Source organism: Haliotis asinina, chromosome 4, assembly GCF_037392515.1.
Source record: "Haliotis asinina isolate JCU_RB_2024 chromosome 4, JCU_Hal_asi_v2, whole genome shotgun sequence".
Lineage (NCBI taxonomy): Eukaryota > Metazoa > Mollusca > Gastropoda > Lepetellida > Haliotidae > Haliotis > Haliotis asinina.
This window is the reverse complement of record NC_090283.1, coordinates 40,187,036-40,210,871: the sequence shown is the minus strand read 5'-3', so window position 1 is coordinate 40,210,871 and position 23,836 is coordinate 40,187,036. Positions and strand designations below refer to the sequence as shown.

The window sequence follows — 23,836 nt, the reverse complement described above, 5'->3', positions numbered from 1 at the left end:
CTAATTCCTTTAAAAATGAAATAATTAAACGAGGACTAATACTACTAAAAAGTTCATAGTTCGTGAATTAAAATACTGATCCCTTGTGATGGTATACTCAACACAGTCAAGCAGAATGTGCTTGACTGTGATTCTTTCATCGCTAGGGATACAAAACGGAGGATCCTCACCTTTAAGCAAATATTTATGTGTATATCTTGGGTGGCCAATACGACATCGTCGTAAAATAACCTCTTCACATCTGGACTGACAACCCAAGTAGGTGTAACCAATATACGGTTTTATCTCATGTAATTTATTTATACCTACTTGGGTATCAGATCACGGATGTAAGTTCTAATGGTAGCTTTGTAATCAGAGTATGGATTAAGAAGTGGAGTCACAGATTTTTTGTGTGCTGCCTTGGCAGTAAGATCGGCCATCATATTACCAGAAATGCCTACGTGGCCGGGTAACGAACAAAAGACGATGCCGCATTGGCCAGTAGCAAGATCATTATACAGTTCAATAATTTCTATTACAAGTGGATGTTTAATATTTTTGAAATATGTTTAATATACTGAATATTTTAATAACCTGAAGGCAAGAAAGAGAGTCTGAAAAGATTATATACGTTTTATGTTTAGGGTGTCTTTGAATACATTTAATGGCCGTTAATATGGCGTTAGCTTCCCCTGTGAAAATAGAGCTGTTATTCGGTAATCTAGAAGATATTGTTCCGGATCCAATGACAGTGGCACAAGCTACTGCACCACCGTCCTTGGAACCATCTGTAAATAAGGGTTTGCAATTGCTATATTTAGCTTTTCATTAATTATATTCTTGTTTATATTGTAAGTCACTGGTATCTGTTTTTTTAAAAATGATGTTAATGTTAGGTCAACTTGTGGCCTAACCAACTGTCAAGGAGGCGAAGTAGGAAGACGGGATGGCGATATACTTCCCAGCTCAATGCCGACAGAAGAAACAAATGGCTTAATTCTTTTGGTTGAACACACAGTTATAGGCAGGGTTAGATTCATTAGAATATAATTTAGTAATGTATTGTAAAGACAAATTTTAAATTTATACGACGTGGTGTAAGAGATGGCTCCTTGGGCTCAACGCAGAGACTGTCAAGGCTGACTTGGTTGGCACGTCATCATATCCCAATTATGTCGATCGATGTCTATCTTGTCACTGGATAGTCTTGCCCGGAATCGATTATTTAGTGACCACCGCGATATGGCTGTCATTAATATTTTGCTGAGTGTTGCGTAAAACTCATTCATTCTTTCCCACGGTACAATTATATACTGAAGAGCAGAAGAAACGCAATTCTTTTTGTTTTTGTGTTTTGCTTTCTCCTTGTTTTTTTAATTTTTTTGGGTCAAGTTTTAAATAGAGGACATTAACATGAACGCTTGCGTTTCTTTTTTCGCCACAGCATACAATTTGTTGATAATTAATGTATTACGGAGATCCCGTACGCAGTGAATCATATTTCCCGTTTGCTGATATTTAATGTTTACTGAGATATCGTACGCTGCGAGTTAGAGTTTCCATTTGTTGATAATTAAAGTATAAATGAGATCCCGTACGCTGTGAATAAAATTTACCATTTGTCGATAATCAGTGTGTAACTGAGTTCTCGGACGCTGTGAACTAAATTTGCTGATATTCAATGTATAACCGTAATGTGACGAAGCATCATGTTATCCCATCTGTCTTACTGCACTCAAAAGAATTCACACATGCACACTGCTTTATCTCAGCCGCGACAGACATAATTGTTGTGTTAAATGCGATGAATCCACCATGTCAGTGTTATCTGCTCAACACCGACCCTAAGTTAGATTTTTCCTGATCTGTCATAAATACATGAGCAGAGTTTTGGATAATACTCTTCCAATAGGAATCAACTACGCAGTGTAAACACAATCCAGAGCTGAAATAGCATGAAATGTGTCGATCTTTGCATTTGGGTCTTTTTCGCCAGAGCATTGCAATTGGAAACTGGGACAAACGAAATAAAAAACATTTCATTACATCTAGACAAGGAGCTTTTTCCTTTAAGATTCCAGATTCCTAAATTTAGACAGAGCATACGTGAATGGTACGGAATTACAATATGATTCATTTTTAAAAAATGAGTACTAAACAAACTACAAGACTGGAACACGGTACACCAGGAGAGAAAGTATTGGCTGTACCGATCATGGACGAGACTGCAGCAAACACGGGCGTTTGTAGTTACCAGTAACGTGGTTCCCTTACTGAATTGGTAACTGAAATATGAGAAAACCGTTCATCTCTGTGGGATCAAAATAATACATAAAGTAAGGATTACACTAAGGAAAGTAATCTAGTAAAACGATAATTCCATAATGATAATAAAGTTGAGTTATCTTTTTTTGCTATTTATCACTTCTCAATAAATAGTCCACCAAATCTTAGCATCAAATACCAAGTTGATTTATTCTTTCATGATTAGGTCATCGTGGTTATGTCATAAAAATCAGGGCAAGTGGAAAATTAGTCAGGACAAGTTACTTACTTAAAGTCACATACTGTGTGGCAACTGAACCCCTGGCAAATGCTATTCACTGTCGTTATATTGATGTACCGTGCATTTCAAACTATTGCTTATCGTATTACTTAAAGGTCTCATTTGAATTTGATGTGTGAATTATGGACAAAGTTTACACTCTCACCTACAGTAAATACCGTGGAGCGTGTATCAAGACACGGTTGGCATATCCTCACTCCATTTAAAATGGTGGAATAACATACGCATCTAACGTCATCCTGTCTGTAGGGGTCCACAGGCTGAATCTGCCAAGGATAATGAGATTATAACGCATATTATTGATGATGATGATGATGATGATGACGGCGACGACGATAATGTTGATGATAACGACGATGACGACGATCATCATCAACATCATCATCAACATCATCATCATCATTATCATCATCATCGTTGCCATCATCACTATCACCACGATCACTACAAGATTAATGACAGCCTGTTTTAACGGAAAGTAACAAACAAACAAAAATGGGATGCATTATAGCTATCTTCTCCCCCATGATGGACCGGGTTAGAACAGGCCTTCAGCAACCCATGCTCGTCATAAAACCCATGCTTGTCGGGTGGTCAGGCTCGCTGACTTGGTTGACACGTCATATGTTCCCAGTTGCGCATATCGATGTTCTTCCTGTTGATCACTGGATTCTTTAGAGACCGGCGCCATTTAGCCGGAATGTTGCGGGTTGCGGCGTAAAGCTTAACTTACTCAGCTATATATTCCCTCATTAATGTAGGCCGCCTACCAACCCTGGGACAGGATACGCTCGCCTCTTCACGATCACTTGATAATTTCACTGTGACATAAATACATGATCATGGCATAGTGATACTGTACATTAGACTCTGCTCTCGGGAGGGATTTATTGTGGCTACGAAGAAATTTTTGTCACTTCATAATGATGGTTTTCCAGTGTGTAATGTAATATATATTCTGAGGTAAACAAATCAGGCAACATCACCTCATCGTCATGGTTGATCATCTGCAAAGTGCTGTTTGAGAAGAAACATGAGAATTGATATAATGCATGTTGATACGTTCCCTTATTTGTTTCCCTCAGTATAGTTGCTCAAAACGTACATGGATGACGTATTGTCCAGCTGCAATACCAGTGAAGGATGCCAAGACTGTGATCTCATCCTTTGAAGGAGGATCAACTTTCTGGAAAAGAAACGTCATCATAATAGTGTAGAAGTCAACATTGCAACAAACGCAAAACATGTACTCGATACAAGCTAGGATACCCATGTGGGTGGATTTCTATTTGTGTCAGCTGAATGTGGGGCTTAAATGAAAAGTTGAAATGAGATACTGATGAAACATCAATATAACAGTTAAGAAGTCCGCATTGCAACAAAAGCAAAACATCTACTCGATGCAGTATTTCTCGATGCAGTATTTCAGAAAGACGGTCATTTTATGCACTGGGTTAATGTCATCCGATCCACATTGCAACAAACGCAAAACCTCCATGTAGTATTTCCATTTTACTCAGAAAGAGTTTTACTCACTTTAAGCACTTAATTAATGTCACCCGAGAATGGTATCAAAACGCTGAGTATCATATGGTTACGTAAAAAAACACTGGGAGAAATATCAAGAATAAATCAAACAACAAACAATCAAAATAAATAAATAAATAAATAAATAAATAAATAAATAAATAAATAAATAAATAAATAAATAAATAAATAAATAAATAAATAAATAAATAAATAAATAAATAATAAGAGTATATCGAACAGCTCACCATGCCTTGACAGACGTAACTAGAATCAGTCGAGATAATGCACGTCTCCACTGCATTGAGACTGTCATTCTTCGACACCAGCATCACGCTGTATTGTCTGAAGCCATATGTCGGATCTGCTAGGCTGAATCTGACCTCGATACTTGCAGGCGCAGTGAAATTCACTTCATCATAGGATATAAACGGAATCCAGTCCCTGGCAGGAATAACTATTCCCTCTGAAACAAATAAGTGCTTGCGCCACCTTGTGTTTAAGTCATCCACCATCACATATGAGGGAACCCAGTTGGGGGGGATTTCAAATCCGCCCAGTGAGGTTTAACGTGTAGTAACGTGTAGTGTAAAAGAAAAGCTGAAGTGAGATACGTCGCATGCATGTATAGGCACGTTACATCAGTTGACGATTGTATCTTTTTCATAATCCATCCCAACTCGATGGTGTTGCACCTCGAGAAAAATGTGATCATCGGCACAACGTTAGCCTTATTTGCACGCACGGGTTCCGTTAAGCACTCAACTGTAGAAGGAAAGATGTATAGATACCGGTTGGTGGTGGTATGTTGTTAAACGCTGAACTTGGAAATATTCCAGCTTCATGAATGCGGACAACCCAGTGCTGTTGTAGTCAACGACAGTAGCCCTCATCTTATATCTAAATATTCCAAGATCATGCGTCCATGACATGGTGTACTCTTTAATTCATTTTACCATAAATCAAAAGTTACTTTTTCTGTTCTATATCGGTTCTACAAAGGCTTTGGGTAGGCTGCTCACAAACATTATCGTGTCATGTCACCATCTCTGTAATGGTTTTAATTTATGGCCAAGCGTTATTACATACTTTGAACCGGCTGCAGTGTAAAGAACTTGGCCAGTTTGGCATCTGTTGAGTGACGTGGAAGAGATGTCAGTTCCAGGTGATACAGCAAGTGTGAACCGCCCGGGAACCCAACCAGTGTCTTCTGGAACTTCAGCTGCAAGACATGGCTTAGAGGAATTTGTTTCTCGGCGATGTTTATATTTTTCATTTGCAAACAGAACCTACAATTCGGGAAAAAGATCAAGATCTTCTTAAAAGATCCATGTTTTTTCCATGTTACATAGAATATATATTTCTGGGCTGAGTTCAGTGTCACCCGTCAGAGAACTGGACTTACTTCTTTTCAAATACCAACTGAAACATTTCATTTCAGCAGACACATTTCATATGATTTTCGCTACTTATTGTTTTGCAGTAGCGATTTGTGAAAATGAAATATGGCGCTAAAAATTCGCGTTACCTTTGTACCACTTAGATTGAACTGAGACTCAGGAAAATCAAATATCCTGCAAAAGAGTTTAGAGCTGTTATCGCTGGAGTCATGCGTCCGTATTTCAAGACGAAAAGCACGAATTTGGCCATTCCCCGATCCTGCAAAATAAAACATAAGCACACTTGTATAAACATCGAATACATAGAAAAGTAGTAGTGCCTTTCTAAACTCCCATTGTACACAATTTCAGCCTGTATGCGGCAAATGGTCTTTTTTACATGAACCATCTGCGCTTCATACAAATGCACACGCACACTGTGTCTGTCTGCCTGCCTGCCTGCTTGCTTGCCTGTATGTATGTATGTATGTATGTATGTATGTATGTATGTATGTATGTATGTATGTATGTATGTATGTATGTATGTATGTATGTATGTGTGTGTGTGTGTGTGTGTGTGTGTGTGTCTGTGTGTGTGTCTGTATGTGTGTGTGTGTCTGTATGTCTGCATGTCTGCATGTATGCATTAGATTTAAGACATTTCATAGTTACAACAAAATGTCAATGGCAACTCGAGATGCACTTCTGATAAGTGAGTGAGTGAGTGAGTGATTTTGGTTTTACGCCGCTTTTAGCAATATTCCAACGATATCACGGTGGACACCAGAAAATGGGCCTCACACATTGTACCCATATGGGGAATCGAACCCGGGTCTTCGGTGTGACGAACGAACAAACCACTAGGCTACCCTACCGCCCCTTCTGATAAATGGTTGTCTTGATTATGCTTGTCTTTGGATAGATTTTCACAGAAGATCTCAACGCTTACACACGAACACCAGCATCTCTACTGACTGTTGAACGAAACGCTTAATACATGATAATAATACTCAGTAACGTTTTACCACTTTCCGTAGTGTTTGACACTTCCCATTCTATGGTCATCTGAGGGCTGCTGTTACTTTCGGGGTCTTCAATAAGCCGTCCATGTACCGACAAGGAAGAAGGTGCTATAGCGGGGATGTCACCCTCCAGATGTGGTGGAAGACTGCCTTTACACCCTGTGTGTATGCATGCACACACTAGTTTACGGAGTAAGGCGAAAATTGCATCACATAGTCTCATGTATCGGGCAATCAGCAATTTAATAATAAAATTCCGAATGTTAAAGAAAGCGAACAGTTAGTGTTTGTAAGAATATGATTATGACTATTTTGAGGCAATGGATGCGGAATTATGGAACATTTCCCTCACAAATGAAACATCACACTCCATTCATATTTATAATACGCCGCATTACATTCGCCTATTACGTAGCAACAATATCGTTACGTATAAATTCTGAGATGACCTGTGGTCTTAATGTATACGTGGAAAGAAGACTCCAAGCATAAAACGCACATTCTGTTCCATACAATGTGCAGGTCAAAGGCTGCCTCTGAAACTGAAGAAGACACAAATGAATACTCAGTCATTCGTTGTCAACTGGAACAAGACGTGTAGGAATTTCAGTCTGAACCACGTAGCGCTTAATCTGTGGAATGCAAGGTGTGGATCTACAATGTCTCTATGTTTACTGACGAAGTAAATGAAGTAAGTTTAAAAATACTACATTGAATTTCGTTATATCGGTTCTGGTAGATGAATGTTTATTTCCAAATGAGGCAAACGTGTATTAACTACATTCAACTTCGTTATGTATACAATATATGGTACATGTTTATTACCAAGTGAAGCAAACGTATGTTAACTACATTCGACTTCGTTATGTATATAATATATGGTACATGTTTATTATCAAGTGAACCAAACGTATGTTAACTACATTCGACTTCGTTATGTATATAATATATGGTACATGTTTATTATCAAGTGAACCAAACGTATGTTAACTACATTCGACTTCGCCATGTATATAATGTATGGTACATGTTTATTATCAAGTGAAGCAAACGTATGTTAACTACATTCGACTTCGCCATGTATATAATGTATGGTACGTGTTTATTACCAAGTGAAGCAAACGTATGTTAACTACATTCGACTTCGCCATGTATATAATGTATGGTACATGTTTATTATCAAGTGAAGCAAACGTATGTTAACTACATTCGACTTCGCCATGTATATAATGTATGGTACATGTTTATTACCAAGTGAAGCAAACGTATGTTAACTACATTCGACTTCGCTGTGTATATTATATATGGTACATGTTTATTATCAAGTGAAGCAAACGTATGTTAACTACATTCGACTTCGCCATGTATATAATGTATGGTACATGTTTATTACCAAGTGAAGCAAACGTATGTTAACTACATTCGACTTCGCCATGTATATAATGTATGGTACATGTTTATTATCAAGTGAAGCAAACGTATGTTAACTACATTCGACTTCGCCATGTATATAATGTATGGTACATGTTTATTACCAAGTGAAGCAAACGTATGTTAACTACATTCGACTTCGCTGTGTATATTATATATGGTACATGTTTATTATCAAGTGAAGCAAACGTATGTTAACTACATTCGACTTCGCCATGTATATAATGTATGGTACATGTTTATTATCAAGTGAAGCAAACGTATATTAACTACATTCGACTTCGCCATGTATATAATGTATGGTACATGTTTATTACCAAGTGAAGCAAACGTATGTTAACTACATTCGACTTCGCCATGTATATAATGTATGGTACATGTTTATTATCAAGTGAAGCAAACGTATGTTAACTACATTCGACTTCGCCATGTATATAATGTATGGTACATGTTTATTACCAAGTGAAGCAAGCGTATGTGTTAACTACATTCGATTTCGCCATGTATATAATGTATGGTACATGTTTATTACCAAATGAAGTAAAATTCGTTAACTGCATTTAACTTCGTTTTGTATATATAGACTAGTGTCAATATAAGTAAACTTGCAATAACTACTTCAGTCCACAATGTCCATACTATATGATGGCTGTCCATTCTAAACTGTTGTTACTGTCAACGTTTATATGGAGCCGTTGACTGGCGTTGCCTGAGATCTATATAAGACGAAGTCACGGTTGAGTTCACACTTCTGTTGTTGCTCACACAAGGCCCGACAAAGAAATAAACACGAATGGCGTGAGCGGAGTTCCAGCGTCAGAGAATAAAAGTAACCCAATAAGTAAGGTACTGATTATTTTTCCAAGAGTTCGTCCAAAGAGATCGCCTTTCCAAAAATTGTCTTTGCAGTATGTTTCCAAAACGTTTGCGTTTGACTATCATAATTGTATATCGATACATACCGTTAAGAATAAATTATCCAAAATATAATGTTACTCACTGGCTTTCCCCATACATCAAACTTCTCTGCGGGAGAGTTCCTGAACAGTTGCCATCAACAGTAAGTTCTTCATAAGAGAACGTAACAGATACCAAGTAAACCACAATCAGAATCCAAGCAGAACAAGACACCATGATGTCTTCAAGAAGAAGATAAACTATATACTATTCACAAGTACATTCATAGATCGCTGATAAAACGTCACAGATATTTATATCGACAGCTAATGCCAGGTATCATGTTCTCCTTACACATAAATCATTGTCACCGTTCAGTGAATGAAACCGGATGGTCGCAGTCCTGTGCATACATGCAACGTAACGTCTCCAGTTGTCATGTACCAAAATATAAGGACAATACGGGGTTATCTGATACTGTCTGTCTCACTCTTCTGAGCTTACTATGTAGTCCCAACGCCCATTGACAAACTGAATGAACGGGCGTGATCACAGTGTTTTGTAACATTTGAACTTATTTTATCGATTTATTTTGTCAACTATGGTCTTAAGGTATGTATGTAATGTGATTCTGTTATGTTTCTTTTCACCGGAGTTAATGGGCTGCAGAAACTCGTCACGACATGGATAAACTATCTCCATGGTGATCAAGTGGTTACCGCAATCTGAAGCGCAGACGCATCTTGTCACGATATATATTGAGAGGCTTTAAAACGCATATTGGACCTTCAACACTAAGTTCTGTTTGGAGATGTTGCTGTTTTCAAAACTACAATTTGGTGAAAACGTATGGTTAAAATGCACACTTCTGACGTTTTCAGATTCGATTCCCACGTTTACAAATTACAGGGACGTGACATCTCACGCGCACCCAAGAGCATCTGTCACGACAACACAGCTGGGGAACAGAAAACCATGATGCACGTGCAATGTACAAACTCAGCTCCCATAAAGCACAGGTTGAGAAATGGCTATCATTCACATTCACGATGACACGGTTGACCAACATCCAAAGAAGCAAAGTGAATGGAATGCTGCACGGTGGCCAAACACAGGCAGACGTTGCTAATCATTCCACATCAACCAGAAGACCCTTTCGATGCTGCAGCAACGTCATAGGGCAACAGGAAGTGGCCAAGTCCACCCACGTCCCACGTGACGTCACAAGGCAAGATTGGCACATCGTCGTTGTCCATCTTCGGAATTGCTTCAGGTTGTGCTTATCAAAGCCTGGCAGTATCCAAGCTTGTATAGCTACCCGAAGTGGACACACAGGGTTTTGAGATGTGTCATTGACAATTGTGTCCTCATATCAACTGTTTTTGAAGTGCTCGCCAAGACATTGTATTTTCCGAAGTCCTTTGTAAACACTGCAGTACTGTTAACAAGTCATCATAATGCCATTTCCTGAACCGTCATATGTATTTTTTGGACAAATGAGAAATAAAAGTCAGTCTGACATTTATTCCTGATATGCGTTGTCATTGATTCCCAGTGTATGATCAGCAATGACTTAATAACTAAATTACGGTTATATGCACTATCTAAAAAAATAAATGCATAGGCGATTTTTGCATTGTTAAAATCTATTAATTACCTATTGTGCTCAAACAATCGTTAAAATATGTGGGAAAAGTGTTGATAACGTTATTTTAGACAATTGGTCAAGTAAAAAATCGATTTTACCTGAAAATGTTGATTTTGATGAGATTTCTTACAAGGATGAGAAAGGCAGCGTCAGAATGCAACAGAATGCAACTTCCAGTTGAAAATGTGCAACAAAGGTCATTCGCTGTCTGGCAATAAAAAATACAAATCACTTTCTAATATTGGTCTTTGTTTTAAAGGATTTTCAAGGTCAAATCACTACGTCACGTCTTGGCTCTGCGACACGGAACATCGCCATTTGAAAGAATGCATACTGGAGATTACCAATCATCTGTTGCCAGGTGTCTGAATGTTAGTCTGAGCAATGTGTCATGGCTTACAATTTGTTGCAAGCATACGGGTATAATAAATGACCTCCATATTAGAGGCACACCTCGGGCTGCATCGGTAACTCGTGCTGCTACTGGTGAGAGCACAGCAGACAGGTTGCCTGGGACTTTGCTTCAGCGCAAACTGAACAGTATCCTTACATACTTGGTTGTTTATGGTTTCCCCTTTTTGTTGTCTCCACGCTTGTTGTGTCTTGAAACTTTACTTTTATTCCTTTTCGTGGATCAATCAAACAGCATGGACTGTGAAGGTGACTTCAAAGTGGTGTCCTCTGGGAGGAAGCGGATCGGTCGCATTCCAGGTGGTTCTTCTAAGAAAGCTTGTGTTGTGAAGCAAGCAACCACCTGCTGCTACTGCTGCATGGTCTGATCTTACTTTTATTTATGATGAGCTAGTTCAGGTGAAGTCAACCACTGTCATCATTACGGCAGATGTTTGTGATGGCGTTTCTACAACTCTTTGTCTACTGATGACCAAGCGGGCCTAAGGTTACTACTGAAATTATCAGTATTACGAGGATGGCCAGGGGGGATGTTAGTGTTACAGCAAAAACCGTTTAGGCTGCCCAAAAACTTATGCAAATTAAAGAACTTTGTGGCCATTATGTTACCACTTACGAGCCTGAATCACTCATGAGATCCCGCGGGGTTATCTATGGTCTTGAACTGGATGTTGAGATGAATGAGGAAGAAATAAAACCTGTTTTGCCTTAACTATGCGCCTTTGTGCGCCTGACTCGTGGACCTGATAAAATCCCTACTAAGTCTGTTTTGCTTACATTTGCTGGTCAGTCCTTACCCGATCATGCTGATATTTACTTCCAGAGATTTCCCAACAGAATATATGTTCCTCCTGCACTGCGGTGTTTCAAATGTCAGTCGTTTGGACATGTTTCTGTTAAGTGTAGGGACTCTCATCATATTTGTGCTAAATGTGGAGGGAAGCACAAGTATGAAGAGTGCACTGAAAGTTCCATTAAATGTAAAAACTGTGGTGAAGCTCACGTAAAGACCGTCCGTTTTGGGTCTAGAGATGGTTGTGCAGCACTCATAAAGGATTCGTTGTCCTTTAGTGAAGTTAGATTGCCAGAGTCCGAAATTGAAGCAAATGCAGTCACTATCTATTTGAAGTATACGAGATCAGTCACGATTTTCAATATCTGCAATCATGCTTTTGCTTCAAGTGATGATTATGTTTCTCTTTTGAATGTGTCTGAATTGTGTGAAAATTTTAATAGCCACACTCCCTTGTGGAGAGCTGTAAAGCTGGATGCTGGAGGCAAAGCCATTGATGAAGAGAATCTGTTCCTTCCGAATGACCCAGTATGACTTGGCTTCTGCTTCATTTTCAGCCCTGGATTTGACCATTGTCAGTAGACAACTAGCTCGACATTGTGATTGGGAAGTGTAGTTTCAGGATTCGTTTGTCAGTGATCACTATCCCGTTTTTACCAGCCTCCAACTTGACCCGATAACAGAATTAAGAGAAACAGCTCAGCCGTGGACTTTTTCTAAAGCTGGCTGGTCTGCATATACTGATTTGTGCTCCGACACTATCACCCCAGCTATAAATTCAATTCATATTGAACAGTTTCATAACTGCTTTGTTTCTCACATTATTGCTGCGGCTGATAAAACCATGGGCAGAAGTTCATCTAAACGTCCTCTAAAACCGCTAGTTTGTTGGTGGACAGATGCGTATCAGTCAGCTCATGATGATCGGAAGAGGGTCAAGGAAACGGTTGAAGAGTCTGCTTTACCTTCTGACTCCTGGAATTTCGACTCACTTCCGCTTTCCTCAGACAAACTTTTACTGAAGCCAAATGTTTGCCTTCGCATAAACTATACAAGTTCCATCAACAGAAATGCCATGTAATTCCATCTATTGGTAGAGGTGCACAAATATTAACAAAAGTAATGCATTGGCTGAGTCCTTTCAGAACGTATCTAGTACAGACAAATTTAGGTTAGACTTTTGAATTCTTAAGGAGACATTTGAATCAGAGTTTTCAGATATCTTACATTGTCCAACACATGATATCGCTGACTACAGCTCTTTATTTTGTTTCCAGGAATGAAGGAACGTCATCTCTTGGCGGACTAATACCTCCCCCGGTGATGATTCATTGTGTAATGATATGTTCAAACATCTGCCACTTATCAACATGGAAACAATGCTTTTACTTTTAAATCACATTTGGTTTGAAAGCAAACTTTCTTGGAAAATCTCTTGGAAAAAGGCATTTGTAGTTCCTAGTCCTAAGCCTGGTAAAGATCCTACTCAAGCCACATGTTATAGGCCTATTGCTGTTGCCTCCAACATGTGCAAAGTAATGGAGGGAATGGTAAACAACTGGCTAGTTTACTTCTTGGAAAAGGACAATCTCTTTTCGGGTGTTCAGTCAGGCTTTTGGGAAAAACAGATCTGTGCTGATCATTTAGTGCGGCTTGAAACTGAAATTAAGGCGCTAGGAAGGGACGGTTTGGTAATAAAACTGTATAAGCTTGGAGTTTTGTGGATGCATGCTTGGATAAATGATTTTGTGAGGGATATAAAGATACAAGTTCACAGTGGAACTTCACTGTCGCATACTTTCAAGTTAGAAAATGGAGCTCCCAAAGGTAGTGTAATCAGTCCAACATTATTTAATGTCATGATTAATGACCTGTTTGAGAATATCAATGTCCTGGACAAAACTTCACAGTTTGCTGATGATGGAGCGTTGTGGAAACGGTCCAGTAATTTTGACGTCTTCAATGGCCTTCAACAATCTCTCGGCATTGTACAAGACTAGTGTATACAGTGGGATTGTAAGATTTCAGCCTCGAAATTGTCTGCAATCATTTTTACTTGGAAGAGATTCCTCAAAATCCAAAATTGGTTTTCTGCGGTTCTCCTTTGGAGTTTGTGGATAAAGTGAACTTTTTTGGACTCTTGTTTGATAAGAGTTTTTTGGGACTCTTGTTTGATAAGAGTCCTATTATGGCTTGATATCGGCTGTCAAGCTTATGGATCTGCATGTCTTAAAGAGAAGGCAAGACTAGATGCTGTTCAGTCAAAAGCCCTCCGAATCTGTTTTGAAGCATTTAGAACAACCTCTGTTGACACTCTACATGTTGAATCGGGTGAAATGCCTTTCGATCTCAGACATAAACTGTTAGAAGTTCGATGCATGCTGAAGCCCGACGTCAGCTGTATTGGGAGATCGTGTTGAGTATTTTCTCGATTCTTGAAAAGACGGTGTCATCAGCTAGATAATGTGGCCCATTATTTGCATTGCCAAAAGTATGTAACTCAACGTAAGGCGATGATTGAATCGCTTACATCACTCAGTAGAGATATATCTCTTTGACTGGACTGTTGTGTTCACGGAATTTCGCCCGTACTGATGTTTCGAATGTCTTTCGTCCTTATATTAAAGCTTGTGGCAGTATTAATACTTTATAAACGTTTCGAAAATTAGCATACCTTTGTGACGGACCTAGTTGCCCGAACACCTACTTAAACTTAAACTATCTATCCATGTACTTGGCTGCCTGGTCCTCAGATGATACCCGGGCAAACTGTCCGGAACAGTTTGAATGAAATTGGTCTGAGAGACGTCGGGGTCGTACTAAGTCGTTACCATCGTGCTCAACGTCTCTGTTATGTAAAATATCCACTTGGTTGTATATATGTTACCTTCCTCTAAACTGGTGTACAATTTCATGCATATAAGTCTATTTGAGGACGAGGTTTTTCGTCCGTGCGTTTCTTTTTTCTGATAGTATATTATTGAAACACGCCCTTAGACAAAAAGACATATGCTCCTTGAGAAGGAAAGCATTACGATAACTACAAGAGAATATGGGGTTCAAGGTCAGAGGTGAGGTTTATCTATGGACTGCCTGCAAGATACAGGCCCAAAGCACTTCCTTCCCGCGTTGATAGTCGAAATAGAGATAGGACACAAGGGCTTCATGGATGCCCTATGAAAACTTACATAAACCTTCATGTGGAGGTCGATTCCATCCCAACAAATGCATATCTCGACTACTAGGTGTAATGTCCGAGTGTTATACCAAAATACAACAGAAAATGTAAATATTTGCAGGACACAAAGATGATAGACTCACTGTGTGAATCTAAAACTAAGTGAATGAACGAATGATGACGTAATCAGAAGTTGACACATGGCGTCACTGGAAAATAACCTAACCGGGAAGAATGAACTGTGTCTAGATTTGTACAGAGAGGCTATAACTTCTGATTTTTGAGTACTGCGGTATGTGTAACGAACAATTCGTTGGTTTCACATTAACTTTAGTTTCGCTGTGCGCATGCGCAGAGCATGTAAAGACATCTACTGGCGGACTTCCGCTTTGGCCGTATGGTTTACCGATACTGTATACACAGTCTAAAGAAAACAAAAATCATACCAATATACAGTTTTATGTCGAATGCAACTTATCTTTATTCTTGTGACATGAATAGTTTCATTTAAGTCGATAATATCTTGTACAAGCAAATCTCACCACCACCGTCCTTTCCGTTCACTAACAGTAAATAAATGTGACAAAAGCGATCTCCGTAAGAAGGGTGAGTGAGTGAGTGAGTTTAGTTTTACCCGCATGCAGCATTATTACAGATGTAAGGAATAATCGAGTATGGATGAGAACATCCAGTGATCAACATCATAAGCATCGATCTATGCAATTCGGATACGATGACTTGTGTCAACCAAGTCAGCAAGCCTGACCACCCGATAACATACGTCGACTCTTACGACAAGCATAGTTGACTGAAGGCTAATATTCTAACCACGACCTTCACGAGTACCTCCTTAAGTGAGATACAATGACACGCAAGACGAGCCTGAAGACACTCTCCCGTTCGGCGATTTTACGTCATGCATGGAGCGTAAACAGTATCTTTACAGCTTCAGCTCTGGAAGTATTTGTTTTGTTGTTAAACTTTTCACCCAGCAACGTTCCAGTCATACTGCAGGAGACTGTAAGTATTCGAGTCAGGATCAGATCCAGTGACTGACATCATGAACATCGAACCTGACCGCCCAACCCCAACCCCATTCGCCGCACTTCCCATTGTTGCTAGAAACCAATTCTGCACAGTATCTGTACAGGTTCAACCCATGAAGTTAACACATACTAGCAATAATCTAACGATAGACTATTCATGCGGACCGCAAGTAGAAAACATTAACCATGCAGCAATGTGAAGAGTTTAAGATTTTCGATGTAAATCGCCACAGAGACAAGCTGTCAATAATTTGCGTTTTGTTACATAGACATGTACACATTGCTTCTCTTGAAACACCTGGCGTAAGGGAGATAACAAGTCTCATCTCTCTCAACCAAGCGCATTTGTGTATTTCCTCGTCCACGCCACAATGACTTACAGTTGTGATGAGACAAGGGAGACAACTACTGCCACCTTCCTGTACATGTATCATGTCATGGTAAATGTCGGTAGACATATTAAACCCCGGGTGTTTATTATCATCGTTATATGGGTTATTTTCTTGTTTATTTTGTGTAGTGCTAATTTCAATATGAACCTTGTACAAACATTAAACCACATAAACAAATATGCTCATACGCATTTCGACATATCCTATTTGCAGTTGTGTAAATTTTAGGGATGCAGAATTAGAGTCGGCAAGCAGCGTATGTTTCTGTTTGCGACAGTACTTTAGTGATCTGGGGAGCGATCGAACCCACTAGTGACTGGGTGTAAAAACCTTGGGATCAGCTTTGTGTGCATCTTTGACTCTTTTACTGTGTTTCAAGCAACCCTGAGTACCAAAGTACCAAATAATCCCTTGGTAAATGGCCAGATGGTGGCCACATGAATACGTTGATTTGATTGATATGCAGTGATCGAGTGAAAATATCGTCGACTTGACCTTATACCAGTTGCGTACTATATGTACTATACATAAATATTCTTCTATTTTAATGCCTGGTAATTTGTGGCAGCCACACTCTCCAGCTGGGGCGCGGGGTAACCTCGTGGGGGGTAGCTTGTCACTCCCAGGACCCCATATGGGCTCCGTACATGTCTCGTGTCCCCCATTATTATACTGCTGGAGTATTGCTAAAAGCGGCGTTAGATCAAACTCACTCACTCACACATGTAGTCTCAATATTGCATTAACTAAAATGAGGAACCAATGGAGCGAAAACATCCACAGAATCAGGATAGTGTGTTTCCTTTCCATTACAATTTAGGGACAGCTATTTGCTACTATATTAAGCAATTACTTCGGAAGAACCCGGAAAATCCGGATTGCAAATGAGCTTCGGTAAGACATGCTTGTCTAAGCACGCAACGTACATGACCGGATGGTCGTGGGACATCGTGGGCGAGCTGGCTCAGGCGCCAGGCTAGTGATCCAGCGAGGTTGGCGTGTCTGGATCCAGCCCACATGTGACCTGGAGTAAATATCTTGGAGTCAACATTGTGTGCAGACCCTCTCAGTGTTGTCACAACCCCTAATGTACAGTACACAACCCTGTGCACTTAAAAGAACCCACGAATTCGTTGGTATATGACCGGATGGTGGCCACATGTATACGTCCAAACACCTAGTTGGTAGGTAGATACAGCCACCTGCAGTGAACTTAGACAAATTACTTGGAATATGTGTCCCAGTCCACCCAGCTGTGAATAGGTACCTCAATAAACTCGGTTCGCCAAGTGGCAGCAAGAGTTGTATACTCCCCAGGGAGTTGAGATTGAAATACGATGTGCTATTGAGATTGACATCCAGTGATCGGAGAAAAATACCAGCGCCTTGAGCATGCACTAGTGCGTGGAATGTGCGGTATATAAAAATATATATATCACCACTACAGGCACTTGTGTCTTTGCGAGCATTAAAATAAATAAATAAATAAATAAATAAATAAATAAATAAATAAATAAAATTTTATATGTATATATTTGAGATGGTCCCCGAATGGAAATACTTCACAGTACAGTAATGTAGTCTACTTCGCACTATGAAGTATTATGAGTCGGGGTCATATCAAACTCACAGTTTCGTAAATCTGTAATCCTATCAAAGACACGAGGGCCTGTGGTGTGTGGTGTTCACACCCTTGGTCACCGTTTCATAACTGTTTTCATTGATGTTCATAAATGCTGTGACTCTTAAAGTATTGAGAGGGCGTTTATTCTTTCTTCTTCGGTGAATAGACAGACAGACAGACGGACTTATAGACGGGTTTATTCGGTAATTTAGGCCCGATGAACACAATGCAAAGATTTGGTCAAAGTAAACACATAGAGTAAAGTTAAGCACAGTTTAAAATTGATTTAAGTTACATTTATTTATTCCGTATACAGCGAACTTGTGATAGATAATTCGTTAATAATTTTAAAATATGTATTTTTTACATACTTATCAGGTAAGAAAGCCAACAATGCCCACGTGAGTGGCGCTTACTCAATTTCTCTCATAACACAGTCTACAAAAAGTAGAGATGCGAGGTCAACATACGGGCGGTAGGTCACCCAGGTCACGAGATGACCTGGACACGTCATTCCCTTACTAGAGACGAGCGAGTCAAGACGTGTTGCTTGGCCGCTCTACTGGATTCTAGTTAAGTGTGTGCTTTGTTTATTGCATTTTTCTATATATATATCTCTCTCTCTACTATCATCATTCTAGTCGCTTTTAGGTGTTTTTCGTTATCTGCGACTAGCTGATTTTTTCTTTCTTGCCAGCAGTTTGTGGGTCGTCGGCCGTCGTCCCACTTGCACGTGCTTCACGGGTGTCCCGATTGTGTCTCGGTTCACGCTTGTGTGGCTCGTGCACTCGGACCCTTGTCGGGCTTCCGCGTTACTCGCTGGCGGATAGGCGGGTTGGCGGATAGGCGGACCTTCCGCCTTGACGGAGAGGCGGAGGACAGGCGAACCTTCCGCCTGGTCGGACCATTCGCTTGTGACGTGCCTATCCTCCTCGGATAGGAGTTTACTCTGCCGTCACCCCTCGGCAGCGTACCCTGTCGTGCGTTCCACCATGGTATTCGCCTCCTTCTGCACTCAGTGCGGCACTAGGAAGTCGGCTAAGTGGGATCCTCACACATTGTGTAGGCTTTGCAAGAGTCCCTGCGCTGCGGATAACACTTGTGCAGAGTGTGAGGCCCTCTCTGAGCGGGACTTTCGTCAGTACCTGGCAGTACTTAGGAAGAGCGAGAGGGAGTCTCATCGGAAGAAGGCAGCACCTTCCGCAGGTTCGCCAGTGTCTTCGGCGTCATCTAGACGATCGGTGCCTCGCTCTCCCATCCGCCCTCCTTCTCCCTCCACATCAGAGGAGTTAGTTATTCACGAGGAGGCGGAGGAGTTCGACTCTCAGTCAGGAATGGAGTCGGACCCCATCAGGACTATGCCAGAGGGGAGCGCTACTCGCTCCCGTTCCGTCTCTCCCTCTCGGCCCCTCCTGAGGGAGGACGTAGCCGTATCACCGGAGGGGAGGAAGGAGAAGAAGAGAAGGAAGGAGAAAAAAGCGAAGAAGTCTCGTGACAGGGAGCAGGTTCGCTCAGAGAGGCTTCTCCTTTCCGTTAAAGGGTTAGTGGAGTCCATCCTTGATCAACGCCTTGGTCCGCCCACATCGGCACGTTCCGCGGAACCCTCCTCTCCGCTCCGCCTCCGGAGGCGGATGCCTGTTCACTCCCCGAGGCGCTCTCCTTCTCCCAGGTCCTCCCCCTCTAGGGAGTTCATTAACACAAGAGACCCTCCACTTATTCCTATCCTCCCGGAGGAGGTGGGGGATGACAGCGACCCTGTCCTTCCAGAGCCTAACCCTCCAGTCTCTGACTCTGCGTCTAGACTGGAGGCAATTGCGGAATACACCGGTGTGGTGTTGGCGGAGGTGGACGATCAACCTTCTGCCGCTTCTAGGGCGAGAGGCGAGTCTTTCTGCCCTGAAGACTGTGTTCTCTCCCCTCGGAAAGTCCTCCCTCCGCACCGCTTCCTTGAAGCAGCCGCTAAGGAACTGAAGGAGGCTGTTGCCACCGCCGGACCAGGTCGCCTTACCCCTCAGCTCCTCCTCTCAGACAAACAGAGGATCAGGCTTCCAGTGGCGAACTCGCCCATTCCTTTAGATCCTCCCTCCTTGGATCCCGATATCTCTCGTGTTGCTTCTGCTGGGGTACCCCACAAGGTGTCGGACAATCACCTTATCCATTTGGACAAGCAGGCCAGATCCATTGTGGGGCTGAGCAACTATGTTGCTCACGCCTGCCAAGCTATGGCCACTTTCGCCAATTAGGCAGGGATGGAACAGGGTGAGGAACCTCTGTATAGGGCATTTGGAGCGGTAGCTGGCGGAGTGGCACAAGTCACCCTGTCGGCTGCTAGGATTTCAGCTGCCATTACCAACCTCAGACGGGAAGGCTTCCTGGGGCGCACTAATCTCCCTCCGGAGATTAGGGACTCCCTCCGTCACGCCTCAGTGTCGGCAGACACCTTGTTCGCGGGGGAAATCCCAGAAGCTCTCCGCACTCGCCATGAGATCCAGCAGCAGGACCTAACCAATCGGATCATGACGGGTGGCGGACCCTCAGCAGGCTCCACCCCCCGCAAGCGTCAGGGAGGTCCTCCAGCAGACCAATCCACTCCTAGGAAGCGGACAGAAAAGGTGGACTTTCGGTTCGGAGGTCGTGGCCGAGGACCCACGAACCAGTCCAACCAGCCCAGCCAGGCTAACCAGGGATTCCAAACCCCCAGCAAGGGCACTCCGCGGAAGCGGAACAAGGGCAAGTGGACGTCCAAGAAGAAGTGACTCTTGGTGCCAGCCAATCCTTCCGCCACCTATCATTCCTCCATTCGACGGACCCGTTGGCGGCCCCTTGAGCCTCTTTGTCCCAAACTGGCGTCAGCTAGGACTAGACCCATTCGTGTGTCAGATCCTGGAGCGTGGCTTCCGCATCCCGATCTCCTCTCCGCCCCCTCTAACCTGCTCTCCGGTGGAACGTCCGATGGACTCGGTCAGGTTCCAACTCACCTTAGAGCAGGTGGAGTCTCTAGTCTCCAAGGGGGCAGTTCAGGAAATCCCCCTCCAGGATCTGACTCCCGGGTTCTATTCCCCCGTTTTTGTCAGGCCCAAATGCAACTCAGGGAAATGGCGGCTGATTCACGACTTGAAGGAGTTCAACTCCTCCTACCTCGAACAGCCGCCATATTTTCGACTCTTGACTGTTCCATCAGTCATGCGGTTACTGGAGCCCTCGGACTACATGGTGTCCCTCGACCTCCAGGATGCGTACCTGCACATCCCCATTCACTTGGCGGATTGCAGGTACCTCCGTTTCGTCCTGGGGGGCAGGCACTTTCAGTGGAATGTCCTCCCGTTCGGGATTTCCTCTGCCCCATGGCTGTTCACTCGTGTGACCCAACCCATCGTCCAGTTCCTCAACGAACTCCAGGTCCAATTCCTTATGTACCTGGACGATGGGTTCGCTCACAACCCTTCGCCCTCCATTCTCGAGGCGCAACGGGACCTCGTCATCCACCTCCTTCGACGCCTAGGGTGGCTAGTGAACCTGGAGAAGTCGGACCTGGTACCAACCACCTCTCTCCAATACCTAGGTGCCATACTGGATACAGTAGCCTTCAAGGCTTTTGTACCCAAGGAGCGGATGACCAGGCTAGCGCCCCTGATGACTCGGGCACTATCAGAGCCCCTGTCCCTCAGGCAGCGGCAGCGGATATTGGGCCTCCTGACGTCAGCCCAGGACCTAACCATAAGGGGGAGGCTGATGCTCCGACCTCTTCAGGTGTTCCTCAACGAGCTCGTCAGGGAGACCCACTGTCTTCACCCAATAAGTCTCCCACCTCACCTCAGACACTTCCTCACCTGGTGGCAAGTGGACGACAACGTCCTCAAAGGAGTTCCCCTAAGGACACCTCTCCCGACCAGTCACCTTTTCGTGGACGCCTCCACCCAAGGATGGGGCGCTCACTTGGGGTCGGACCAGACGGCAGGTACCTGGTCGGCAGCCCAGCAGGACCGGCACATCAATGTGCTGGAGTTGGACGCCGTACGACTTGCCATCCTCCATTGGTCCGTTCCCCTCAGGCACCAGACCTTACTGGTCCACACGGACAGCTCAGTCGCAGCCTGGACGATCAACCGTCAAGGCTCCACCAGAGCCACTCCTCTCCTAGACCTGACCCTCCGCCTGTTCGAACTGGTAGACAGGCTCTGCCTGAGCATCCGTGCAGTTCACATTCCAGGAGCCAAGAACGTCCTGGCAGATGTTCTCTCCCGGCCGGACGCGCCTCCTTCGACAGAGTGGCAACTGAACCCGCGGACGTTTCAGTCCCTCTGTCTCCAGTTCGGCAGGCCCATGTTGGATCTGTTTACCACCAGGCTGAACTGCCAGCTCTATGTATCCCCCGTGCCGGACCCAGCGGCCTGGGCCGTCGATGCACTGTCGTTAGAGTGGGAAGGGATGGACGCTTATGCCTTCCCTCCCCCAGCGGTTCTAGCACAGGTAGTGGCCAAGCTTCATACCACCAAGTCCATCAGACTGCTTCTGGTGGCTCCCATGTGGCCTGCCCGGCCCTGGTTCGTTCCCCTTCGCAGACTCTGTCTGCAGGATCCCGTTCAGATCCCTCACCGGAGGGACCTTCTCATAAGCAAGCCAAGCGGCCGTGTTCACGAAAACCCTCAGGTATTCGATCGGCTTGTATTCAAAGGGGGCTCAGGAACAGTGGATACTCCAAGCGAGTAGCCTCGGCCTTGGCTTCCTCACAGAGGAAAACCACGCAGAAGCTCTACGACTTCCAGTGGGGTTCCTTTTCCTCCTTCTGTGAAGACAACGGCGTGGAGGCCGGTTCTGCCACTCTTCCCCAGATAGCTGATTATCTGGTTCACTTGCGCAACGTTCGAGGGCTCAAGGCCTCCTCCATTAACACCAATCTGGAGGCCATCATGTCCGTTATAAGGAAGAGGTCGCCGGGACTGGACATTTCTGTACTGAGGGAGCTCATCAAGTCTTTCCGACAGGCGGAGGGTCGGCGCAAGCCGAGGGCTCCTGAGTGGGATCTGGCAGTGGTGCTTGACCACCTCAAGTCAGATTTTTATGAGCCTCTGGAAGAGGTTCCCCTCCTCCGCGTCACGGTGAAGACCACCTTTCTAGTGGCCATGGCCTCGGCGGCCCGAATATCGGAGCTTCACGCTCTTCAGGCGGATCTCCTGAGATTTGAGGCCACGGATGGAGGATCTGCGTCCTTGGGCCTCGCCCCCGACTTCGTTTGCAAGAACCAACAGGCAGACGAAATGGGACGTACCTTCCACATCCCTTCCTTAGGGCCGTTGGTAGACCCGACGGAGAAGGGAGCACTCTCTCTCTGCCCTGTCAGGGCTCTCCGAGTGTATACCGACCGTACCCGCTCCCTTAGGCGGGGGCGGCGGAGGCTCTTCCTCCCTCACTCCCAGAGGAGCAAAAGGGAGATTGATCGGAGAGCTCTTGGGGTATACCTTCGGTTGGCCATCATAGAGGCCTACAAAGGCCAGGACAGACCTCTTCCGACTCGAACCAACCCACACGAGATCAGGGCCGTCTCGGCCACCATGGCTTATCACCGCAACATTGCGGTGGCGGACATCATGGCGGGCTGCTTCTGGAAGTCTGGCTTGGTGTTCGCCAACCACTATTTACGAACCCTCTCCAACGAGGATCTGGCGGGCATTTCAAGGCTAGGACCCCAGGTCTTTGCCCAGCAAAGAACGGGGGGTCCTTACCCTTTAATTCGGCGCGGGGCTGCTCCTCTTTAGGCGGCCTACACTCCCCCGCCTCTCGTATGGTGCCAAGCTGGGGACCTCAGCTACACACCCTTTTTGCCTCAAATAAACTTTTCTGTTGCTTCTCTCCACTCCTTCAGTGTTGAGTTGTCTTTTCTCGTGTTGGGTTTCCCTTCCGGGGTTGTCGGCCGATCCCTCCTCCTTATCGGAGATGTCC

At 43.6% G+C, this 23,836-nt stretch overlaps 2 protein-coding genes across 2 annotated transcripts; one reads left to right on the top strand and one right to left on the bottom strand.

The window, feature by feature from the left end:
• Nucleotides 1-2,646: 2,646 nt before the first annotated feature.
• LOC137280929 (uncharacterized) lies at nucleotides 2,647-8,961 on the bottom strand (the record flags this gene model as incomplete). The annotated part of the gene is made up of 8 exons (XM_067812113.1): nucleotides 2,647-2,814; nucleotides 3,654-3,734; nucleotides 4,324-4,541; nucleotides 5,165-5,297; nucleotides 5,604-5,734; nucleotides 6,480-6,635; nucleotides 6,976-7,018; nucleotides 8,908-8,961. Coding segments are annotated over 8 exons (984 nt in total), but the record flags the coding sequence as incomplete, so codon positions are not given.
• An 11,887-nt stretch (nucleotides 8,962-20,848) lies between these two features.
• LOC137280928 (uncharacterized) lies at nucleotides 20,849-23,652 on the top strand. Its single transcript, XM_067812112.1, has 2 exons — nucleotides 20,849-22,546; nucleotides 22,630-23,652. The coding sequence occupies exons 1-2, from the start codon at nucleotides 20,849-20,851 to the stop codon at nucleotides 23,650-23,652; spliced, it is 2,721 nt and encodes a 906-aa protein (XP_067668213.1).
• The last annotated feature ends 184 nt before the right edge of the window (nucleotides 23,653-23,836 follow it).